At 43.7% G+C, this 10,219-nt stretch overlaps 3 protein-coding genes across 3 annotated transcripts; 2 read left to right on the top strand and 1 right to left on the bottom strand.

Annotated features, from left to right (window-relative positions):
- Positions 1-536: 536 nt before the first annotated feature.
- LOC119218855 (proteasome subunit beta type-6-B like protein) lies at positions 537-2,730 on the bottom strand. The gene is made up of 6 exons (XM_062558351.1): positions 2,599-2,730; positions 2,093-2,163; positions 1,835-1,966; positions 1,462-1,591; positions 1,222-1,365; positions 537-822 (listed from the first exon to the last, which is right to left on the bottom strand). The coding sequence occupies exons 1-6, from the start codon at positions 2,644-2,646 to the stop codon at positions 694-696; spliced, it is 654 nt and encodes a 217-aa protein (XP_062414335.1). The 5' UTR covers positions 2,647-2,730; the 3' UTR covers positions 537-693.
- On the top strand, positions 2,679-5,536 carry LOC134107055 (proteasome subunit beta type-7-like). Its single transcript, XM_062558333.1, has 8 exons — positions 2,679-2,805; positions 2,975-3,059; positions 3,401-3,498; positions 3,858-3,998; positions 4,089-4,204; positions 4,337-4,395; positions 4,675-4,826; positions 5,314-5,536. The coding sequence occupies exons 1-8, from the start codon at positions 2,744-2,746 to the stop codon at positions 5,447-5,449; spliced, it is 849 nt and encodes a 282-aa protein (XP_062414317.1). The 5' UTR covers positions 2,679-2,743; the 3' UTR covers positions 5,450-5,536.
- A 628-nt stretch (positions 5,537-6,164) lies between these two features.
- LOC119218720 (proteasome subunit beta type-8-like) lies at positions 6,165-10,027 on the top strand. Its single transcript, XM_062558335.1, has 6 exons — positions 6,165-6,388; positions 6,682-6,823; positions 6,980-7,091; positions 7,834-7,963; positions 8,152-8,356; positions 9,194-10,027. The coding sequence occupies exons 1-6, from the start codon at positions 6,236-6,238 to the stop codon at positions 9,280-9,282; spliced, it is 831 nt and encodes a 276-aa protein (XP_062414319.1). The 5' UTR covers positions 6,165-6,235; the 3' UTR covers positions 9,283-10,027.
- Positions 10,028-10,219: the final 192 nt, after the last annotated feature.

Here is a 10,219-nt window from a genome sequence, read left to right as displayed (position 1 = left end):
GTCTGCGTTTGGATTTGAATTTATTAAAGTATTTCTCTGTGCAGAATTCTGCGTTTGGGTCCTCCTTCCTGCCTACGTTGGTCTTGACAGTGTCTTGTTCATTCTGGGCCCTCCTGCCCTGTGACACCTTTGAGTGACGACCTCGTCTTTAAGTGTGTTTCAGACTGTGTGACGTCCTCACTGTTAGATTGTGTGGACCAAAGTGAATCCACAGCCATGAAACAGTGAAGACATACGCTATGCATCAGAGTACATTCTAAGACCTTAAAATGATACATGAAACTACAACAGAGAACACGCATATAATAATGATCAAGATATTTTAATGCACTCAACAAATAGAAAGTGTAGAATGTAAAATCTTCATTTATACTTCAAATATTTCCAAACATCTACTACACAAAATGTGAAGGCTGATGGAGTCGTTTTTAAGGTTATTGACTTTGTAAGAACTATGAAACTTATCACCACTGTTGCCATATCTATAATTTGCAATTAGCAGGAATCATTTTCATGGTCTTGTTCTTAAGGTGTGTGTGTGTGTGTGTGTGTGTGTGTGTGTGTGTGCAGAATGTGTTACATTCCAGTCCTATACAGGACATTATTGATGAGATTGTGGATCAGGAATTTCAAACAGTTACTGAAATAAAGCTGAAAAACAAAAGTCAAGAATTCCTTGTTTGTTGGACGCTGTCACTCGTTGTGAAACTTGGGCAGCTGGTTGCCGGGGACAACCACGTGCTCCACCCCAGTTTCCGTGATGACCACAAGGTGAGCCACGCCTCCGCTGACGTTGTCTCTGCCCATAGCAAGAGCTAAAGCTGTGACCCAGAGAGAGAGCAAAGGGGGGGGCAAAGCGGGGGGGGGGGGGGGGGGGGACAACAAGCGGGACAAATACAGGTTTAACAACTGAAGTTGAGCAGCATGCAGCGTTTATACACCTCCTAAAGGCTGCATGGTCACCAACTACAACATAGATGTACATCACACCACTCAATCTGAGTGCAACCAGAGGCCTTTGTCCCGGCTGAGCTGTGGGACATTATGTCAAACTCTCATATTATAATATTTATAATATTATGATATTTACTGAACACCTATTCTCATTGTCTGCATCATACTGGAATCATAGAATCACAACCCAAGATCCCCCCATTGAACACCAAACAAGTAGCAGCGTATTTAGGTCAGCGTGCACAAGTAAACCAACAGGACCGTAACATTAGTGGCAAACTGCAGGCATTCCTCTCTGCTCATGTGGGCTTTGTATTTGGCGTCGACGTAGCCGTAGATGTAGGTGCTGCCTGAGCCTCCGATGGTCACCGGCTGACCGATCAACATCCCACCAAGAGACACCACGTACACCTGGAGAGGGACGCAGGATATCAGCAGTAGGTGGAGTTACTTTGGACTGCTGTGGTCTCTGCTTCCTGTGTGACTGTCATCCCGACCAGCCCCCACCTGAGGTCCCTTCTTCCTGTCCCAGCCTGCTGTGATGAAGCCCGCCTGCAGCTCCTCTTTGTTGTTGTAGCACAGTTCCTGCAGCACCGATGCTGCTGCTATCACCAGTGGAGGGCTCTCCATCTGCACACTGTGCAAAAACAACTATTGTTTTGGGCTCTCTAATGATTTTATATAGCTGTCATTGTAACAAGTGTTTAGGGTTAGTTCGTTAGTTGTTGTTCTTCTCCTCTTGGAGGATTAAAATGAATCAATAACCAGCGTGATTAACAAATTATTCTATTAATGAGTGATTTGAAAATGGGATTTAGCTTCCTTTCTTAACACAAGTTTAGTTAACATGTGCTATTGTATTCATACGAGTGTGTGGCACCTATGGAGTGACAGGTGGAACTTTGCAGCCTTGGTGACAGCCTGAGCATCTGCTAGTGAGCCGGCCATGCAGCAGAAGATCTGGTCATGAACCTGGACCACCTTGTTGATGGTCTTAGATGACACGTATTCCCTAAAGAGAGAGAGGAATGTATGTGATGAAGTGACTTGGATCCACCACAGTCACAGGGACATTTCTGTTTCTTACTAATGGCTTTAACAATGGAGGCATCTTCATGTATATTCCCAGCACCCTTACCCTCCAATGGAAGCCCTGGAATCTGAACCAATCACAACCCCTCCATCAAACGTGGCAGCCAGGATGGTGGTCTGGGGGAAAGGGGGGGGGATATGTTCTCACATGCAAGTAATGAATAAGTAGTTACATCAAGCCAAACACAGCAGGAGACATAACACGCACGTGACTCCTGGCTTCCGTGTCCATTTCAGCCACTCTGAGCACCGCTATGCATCATGGGATTTAGAGTTTCTGGAATGATTGTTTTAAAACTGAAAATAAACGTGTAGCTTGTCGCTTCTTTGTGTGTCCAGTTCTAAAAGATGTTGTAAAGATGTGACTCATTCAGGACTAACGTGCAAACACGTGGGACATTAAAACACGCGACAGCTCCGGTCCTCGTAGTGTTTGGCTTCCTTTCAGGTAACTTCTAGTCTCACCTGTTTATGCGCAGAATCACTGATCGATCATTTGATCCTTCAGCAGGTTCTCCGATGACACTAAGGAGCCGGTCCGGATGTACTCACCCCTGTGCTGACTCCTTTGACCCGTGAGTCCACGCTGCGTTTCTCCATTTTCACAGCAAAAGCGAAAGAGAAGAAGGAGGTGACGCTCCAAACAGCGACCTCAGGCGCATCGAGACGCGCAGAGGAGCCGCAGTCCAGGATCCATATGGCGCTATCCAATGTCCTCCAAGCTCCTGCAGCGGGGTTTAACTTCGACCACGCAGCCAGGTAGAAGCTTCTGTTCGGCTCTTCTAGGCACCACTTGGTGTCGGTTTAGATGTAGAAAACCAATGAAGCTTTCAGATCCATTTGATCCGTTTGTTTGTCACGTTGATCAATGAAACAACTTGGTTATTATAGATATTACATCCATTAATAAGTATCTCCCTCCCTGTAGGAATGCTGAGTTTGAGGCTCTGTTTGATGGACAGGTACCTAAACCTGTGAAAACAGGCACCACCATTGCGGGAGTGGTGTTCAAGGCGAGTACACAAACTTGTGTTAATCTGCATGTGTATGAAAAGGGAAAGAAGTGGAACGTTTAGTCCATAAAGCCTGAGTTTCATTCTTTAACACTGTTAATCAAAGTGTACCTCACTATTTCATTTTCCTTTCATCACTACATAACTGAACAGTTCACAACTATGATGCTAAATACATAAACACACTGAGGGGATCTGCCCAGTGTCTCACAGCACTGTTGGGGCCTGTTTAGCTCCAGGGGCCCACTGAGGTATAAAGGCCTCGTTCTAGTGTGAACCAAAGGGAATAATTGTGTAACAATTAGAGTAACACACTTCCCACTGGGTCTGTGTGGGTGCAGGATGGAGTGGTTCTGGGAGCAGACACAAGAGCCACATCCAGTGAAGTAGTGGCTGACAAGATGTGCACCAAGATCCATTACATTGCTCCAAATATATAGTAAGTCTTGTATACGCACACTGAAAGACAACCGGAGATCCACCTTTAAAATACTCTCACTGTCATCAGGCTGAAACGTATGTTCCTTCTTGTGGACGTGGTTCCATAAAGTGTCTCCTTTACTTGTGATTTCCTACATATTCCACAATGCCTTACAGAGCCCTCAGATAAGCACTTGGGTTTTTGTACTTGCAGTGCATTCTGGGTTGTTGAGGCTAATGCAGTAGATGGAATAAGTCTGTGACTTTTGGGGTATAATGGATTTCTATAACTCTTCTCTCTCTTTCCCAATTCCCTGTAGCCTTTTTCATATTTTCTCTCAACTCTTCATTCACAAAACACTACTTTCTCTGTCCTAGTTGTTGTGGAGCAGGTACAGCAGCAGATACAGAGAAGACCACAGAGCTCCTCTCCTCCAACCTCACCATCTTCTCCCTGAACAGCGGCAGGAACCCTCGTGTCGTCATGGCCGTCAACATCCTCCAGGAGATGTTGTACAGGTTTGTGTAGCACATGAGCTCGTATCCACAGGTGTGTGAATGAGTTCAAGTAGCCGTTAAAAACCCCGTTCTGATCTCTGTGCTCCTCAGGTATCACGGCCAAATTGGGGCCAGTCTCATACTGGGAGGAGTAGATTGCACTGGGAACCACCTGTACACGGTGGGGCTGTATGGCAGCGTGAACACGATGCCTTACCTTGCAATGGGTACCTACGAGATAGAAGGATATTCTCTAAGCATCGTGGCTCTAGAACATTCACCATTTGGAATAACATTTGAATCTGCTGTACTTATTCATTGGATTCCCTCTCAGACCACATGTCTGTTTCATCCTGCAGGGTCTGGGGATCTGGCTGCTTTGGGGATTCTAGAGGACGGGTACAAACCCGACCTGGAGGTACGCCTCCTGGAAACCTGTTACACACTGTGACAAGGATTGATAGTCAGGATCATTTACACACCATCACAACGTTATTTCACTTACTTTTGGGCATCTTTAACTTAATAATTGGCATAAGGTGGGATTGTAGGCCAAATAATCAGCTACATGCAAACAATATGGAAAATGTTTTTAAAAAATGATTCCTGTCACAATTGAATGACAAAATAGAAAAACTGTTTGGGTATTTGGGGAGTTTCTCTCTGTCATTTCCCTGAATTCTTGTAACTCTCCCAGCTGGACAAGGCCAAGGAGCTGGTGCGTACCGCCATCCACGCAGGAATCATGAATGACCTCGCCTCAGGCAACAACATCGACATCTGTGTCATCACCAGAGAAGGAGCGGACTACATCAGGCCGTACCAGGTGTCAGAGTACAAAGACAAAAGGTAGGAGTGTGACTGACTTCTGCTGTATGGATCGATTCTTAAAGGAGCTGTGAGTAGGATTTAGTCTCTTGTGACGAGGCTGCAGATTGTTTCCCCTTCCTTTCCAAGTGAGTCAATGATGTAACAACAAGGACGGCTCCATAGAGCCAGTATCCAGTCTGTAGAAACATGGCTGTGCATGAAACTCCATGAAGAGGAACCGCTCCTGTAGATGTGAAGGGCTCATTCCAAGCTTAATAAAACACACGATTCTTAGCTTTAGGTGATGATACTTTAATGAAAATATGCTATGAATATTACACTGAATTTATTTTCATTAATACCTCTAATCCTACACACTGCTCCTTTAAAAAGAGATTATGTTGAACCATGTGTACAAATCAGGTTTCCCTCTCAGAGTAGTGGATATCATCTGTATGTGATTATACAATAACGTTTTTGCTTTTTAGTTATTGAATCCCTCTAACCATCCATTCTTCTATCCTAGGAAAACAAAATACAAATATGGTGCAGGTACAACAGCGGTTCTGACGGAGAAAGTAGTCCCTGTAAAGCTGGAGGTTGTAGAGGAGACTGTGCAGCGGAATGGATACAGCTTGATCTGTGATGCAGTCACACCTTAAAACAACACCTTTAGCAGAAAAGTGAATGAATGTCTTTTTTTCACTTAAAAAATAAAATGCAAGCCGTGAAAACCATTTAATAAACATTGTCATGGTTTCTATTCTTCACTGTGAGGTGACAGAAATGCATGAAATAGACTGTTTCCTCTATTGTATTTCAGACCAGATGAAAGAAATATAAAATGTGGCAAAATGATTCAAATTGAATGAAAATCTATTCCATCCCTGTTGCTGTTTATTTTCATGTTTTGAAATGATCTGCTAAATGTATTATTAATTTAATATTTCAAGCCTAAAGCAGTGTATTTATTAATAATAATACTCCGTGAACCCGACTACAGTAGATACAGCGTATTGTTATAAATGAAGGATTTCAGACACGCATTGATGACGTCATTACACCTCCGCTGCTGGGTTCAAACCTGATCGCTGCATTTCGCTCAGTAACTGATGACGAAACATAAACAGAGCTCTCCTATTGGTCGATGCAAGATGCATTGTTTTTATTAACAGTAAGATTCTAACCACAGTTTTCTCTTATATGTTTAAATCGGGTATTAAGTTATATAATGTTCATCTGAATGTATTCATGTAAACTTGTTGGTTTTATGTAGTTATCTGGTTCTTTTAGCATGCAGGGCTACAATAAAACAGCTTTTAAACCCTTTCACTTTCGAATTCATCGTCCCTTCCCAGGAAGTTATCCGTGACGCCTCTTCAGAGGCAGACACCTTCGTCATTCAGGAAAACTTAAGAGCAGAATATAATTCCAATATAGTTGGATACATGATGGCTCTTTTCCAAGTATCTGGTTTTAAGTCTTATGCTGAACTCCGTGAGCAGATTCTTCCAGCCAGACAGACGCATCTCTTGGACCGAACCAACCACTACAACTTCGGGACCAGAACTCAGGAATTTGCTGTCCCTCTCGGTGTAGACGTGAGTATCATTTCACCGAGTTTTGCTACGAAATGAAAAGTCGCCATCGTATCAGGTGACCCTGATGCAACAAGCGTGACGCGTCAGACGCGCTGTGGTTCAACGTCTTTTACGCGTCTGTGGTGCACGTGCGCTTCTCATGCAGCTTCAGATGATGCATTCACCTTAACAGTTACTGTGGGATAATATAACATGTATGATATTCCACTTTCATGTGCTGTTGCATGCACCCCCCCCCCCCCCCCCCCCCCCCCCCACACACACACACAATGATCTCTTTGGTTCTATTTCAGCCTTCAGGGTTTCTCAGAACCTGTAACCGTGATGGTGGTGTGAGTATAGACCTGAACCACGGGACGACCACCCTGGCCTTCAAGTTCAAACATGGAGTCATTGTGGCTGTGGACTCCAGAGCCTCAGCAGGACGTTACTTGGGTAGACACGTTTTTATTCCTTACGCATCATATCAAAGATGTGCGCAGCTTTGAAATGTAACACAGAGGAACATGGAGCCATACAAAGTAAATGAGGCAACAAGAGTAACTCTAATCACAAAATGTCTTTTTTGCACAAATGTGTCCCGCTCTGCAGCATCCAACGACGTCAACAAGGTGATAGAGATCAACCCCTACCTGCTGGGCACCATGTCGGGCAGCGCTGCAGACTGCCAGTACTGGGAGAGACTCCTGGCCAAAGAATGCAGGTCCGTCTGCAGTGGTTTGAATATCAATGTGTCCCCTCTGACATCTAATGCTCTGTGTGTCTGTGTATTTGACTGTCTGCATAATAAATGTGTTCCATGCAGAGTTGAGTAAAGTATCTGGTCTAGGAAAGAAACCGGAGAACACTCTGATCTGGTTTAGTTGGTTTGAGTGAAGAAAAGAGGTTCAGTGGTGAGGAGGACTGAGACTTTAAACCCCACACGGGCCGTCTGAGGCTTCCCTGTGTGGAGTGTGTGAGGACATGTGTGTGTGAAGACATGAGTGTGTGAGGACATGAGTGTGTGAAGACATGGGTGTGTGAAGACATGAGTGTGAGGACATGAGTGTGTGAAGACATGAGTGTGAGGACATGAGTGTGTGAAGACATGAGTGTGAGGACATGAGTGTGTGAAGACATGTAGTAACGCATCAAAACACAAATTAAAACCAAATGACTAAATTACATTAATATAAATGTAGCCACAGTAATTATATCATAAATGTGTTGTTTCTGTTCATTGTTGAGATTCAAACAGACACAAAGGTCGACTTGGACTCGAAGCCGAACAGATCCCTGACTTCACAAAAAACGTCCATAAGCCAAAGATAACAACAACAGGGTCAAATGATGCAGTGGTGATGTTTTGGACGGACATGGATGTAAAATGGAACATGACAGGTCGACCCTGGAAACAACCCTGATGGATGTTTCTATTGATTGGTTTCATGACTTGGTCCCTCCAGGCTCTACAGGCTGAGGAGCAACCACAGGATCTCTGTGGCTGCTGCCTCCAAGCTGCTGTGCAACATGATGCTGGGCTACAGAGGCATGGGCCTCTCTATGGGAAGCATGATCTGTGGATGGGACAAAGAGGTGAGCTGTGGCTTTGAGTCTCACCGTCTGGGCCCAAACATGAGAATCCTTTTTCTTCCACTTCCTGTGAAGCAGAGCCTAGAAATACAAATGTCCTCACTGCACTCGATGATTGGGAGGTTGTCTTCTGAGGCAGGATGTTTAATGTGGATCTTTTATGCTCCTGTTGGATGTCTCTGTGTCTCCAGGGTCCCGGTCTGTACTACGTGGACGACCAAGGGACGCGTCTGTCCGGCCGCATGTTCTCTACCGGCTGTGGGAGCAGCTACGCCTACGGCGTGGTGGACAGCGGCTACAGGGAGGACATGACGGTGGACGAGGCGTATGAGCTGGGACGCCGGGGCATCGCTCACGCCACACACAGGGACGCCTACTCTGGAGGGGCGGTCAACAGTGAGTCCACTCTGGTTTCCATCTAGCAGACAGCAACGTCCGTCTCACATTGTCTCCGTCAGTCCTCTTTGGTCCAGACTGGTGTCTCCACTATTGGACGGGTTACCGGGACGTTTCAGGACTAATTGTGTCCCTTTGGTGATCCTCTAACCTTCTATGTATCACCATCAAAGGGTCAAAAGGTCAACTTGTCCTTTAGTTTACGATCAATTACCTCAAAACTAAGAACATTTGCATGAAACTATTCTTACTCAAACTTTCCATGAGTTCCCTTTTAATCATCTCTGCTCATTCTTTTATAACTGCAGTAGGACAACAATTTACATCTATTTTCACTGCAAATTAAGTATTTCCTCGATTCAGTGTCAAGAAAACATTCATCCAAGTTGCTTAAAATAAAATATATTATGTACATCTGACTAAAGGTTTCAGCCTAACGTTTTAACACCAATGATCCTCTGTGGTTCCTCACTTTACAACAGAAATATACAGTTTTTTCTGTTTTTCAAAGAGTTATAAAACTGTATGCTATGACTGTTTGTGTTCCATTATAAAGTAGCAAATAGAAGAAATATAATAAATGAACCTCATTAAACAAGAACAAGCTGATGCTGATGAGTCGACCTATAAATTCACACGTGTTTGATGTCGTTCTCGTCTTCCTCTCACACTCATTTCACGTCTCTACTGATACCTGCAAAGAGATGCATCAGAAATAAGGGAGGAGAGCCATGCAGAGTATGTAGCCATGGTCTGTGACCACTGGAAACATCTGTGTCCTTATGTGTACATTGGAGTAATGTGTGTGTGTGTGTGTGTGTGTGTGTGTGTGTGCAGTGTACCACATGCAGCAGGACGGCTGGATAAAGGTGTGTAAGGACGACGTCTCCGAGCTGATCCACCGCTACAGGAAGGGAATGTTCTGAATGCTCAGCACTCTGAACACACTGATGATGCGTTTCTTTCCAGAAGCTTCTTTGTGCACTTTTCTAGTAGTGATTTTGGAGATGATCCCACTGATGTCTCACAGCAGAGAAATGCTCTCCAAACGTTTCTTTCCTTCCACATGAACCTGAAGTCTACAGAACCAAAGTGTCACTAAACTGCTGAGCTCATTGTGTGCTGTTTGTTGCTAGTGATGTAATGCAGGTGCTGTGTGTGTTGGTTCTCACATGCTTCTGTGTACTAGTGTGTTCTTTGTGTTGACCACACATGCTGTTTAAAATACTTTCACCAACACAACACAACAATCCCAAATACAGCCCTGCTGTCCTGTGATGATTGACATGAACCAACCAAGAGGGAAATTGAGTGAGGGGGTCACATGTCGATGAAAATTAGAAGATTTAGATCTTAAAGCGTTTTTATTCTTTCTCTTACTGTTTTTCAGTCATTTTACTGTCAATCACATTATTTCTTTAAAAGAAATCCTGTTGTCAAATTACAAAAAATATTTTTTCAAATAAATATTCTATGATGAAATATTTTAGATGCCTGGTGTGATGGTGACATAATTATGTTTTATTATTGATGGGCATGAAATGTGATTAAAACATACAGGAAGTGTAAAATCTTTCCAGAACTAAAGCTGTTGGGTGAAATATTGAAAGCTCTCGTGTTCCTGATGACTGGTGACAGTCTGACTATTAAATACTTATTATTATTAAATGATCTGGGTCATATCACAGGGCAAATTATACGTGTATATATTTAGGTTGATTAATTATTTATAGTTTAATGTATAACAAAACAATGACATTGTGAAAAGGGCTGTGATGTCATCTCTTTCCAGGCAGAACCACAACACATAGCTTTCGATAAAGGAAGTATATTGGTCTGTATGAAAAAAGGTTAAAGGTCTTA

This window comes from Pungitius pungitius, chromosome 17, assembly GCF_949316345.1.
Source record: "Pungitius pungitius chromosome 17, fPunPun2.1, whole genome shotgun sequence".
NCBI lineage: Eukaryota > Metazoa > Chordata > Actinopteri > Perciformes > Gasterosteidae > Pungitius > Pungitius pungitius.
Note: the sequence above shows the minus strand (reverse complement) of the source record. Positions and strands in the feature narration are given on the sequence as shown.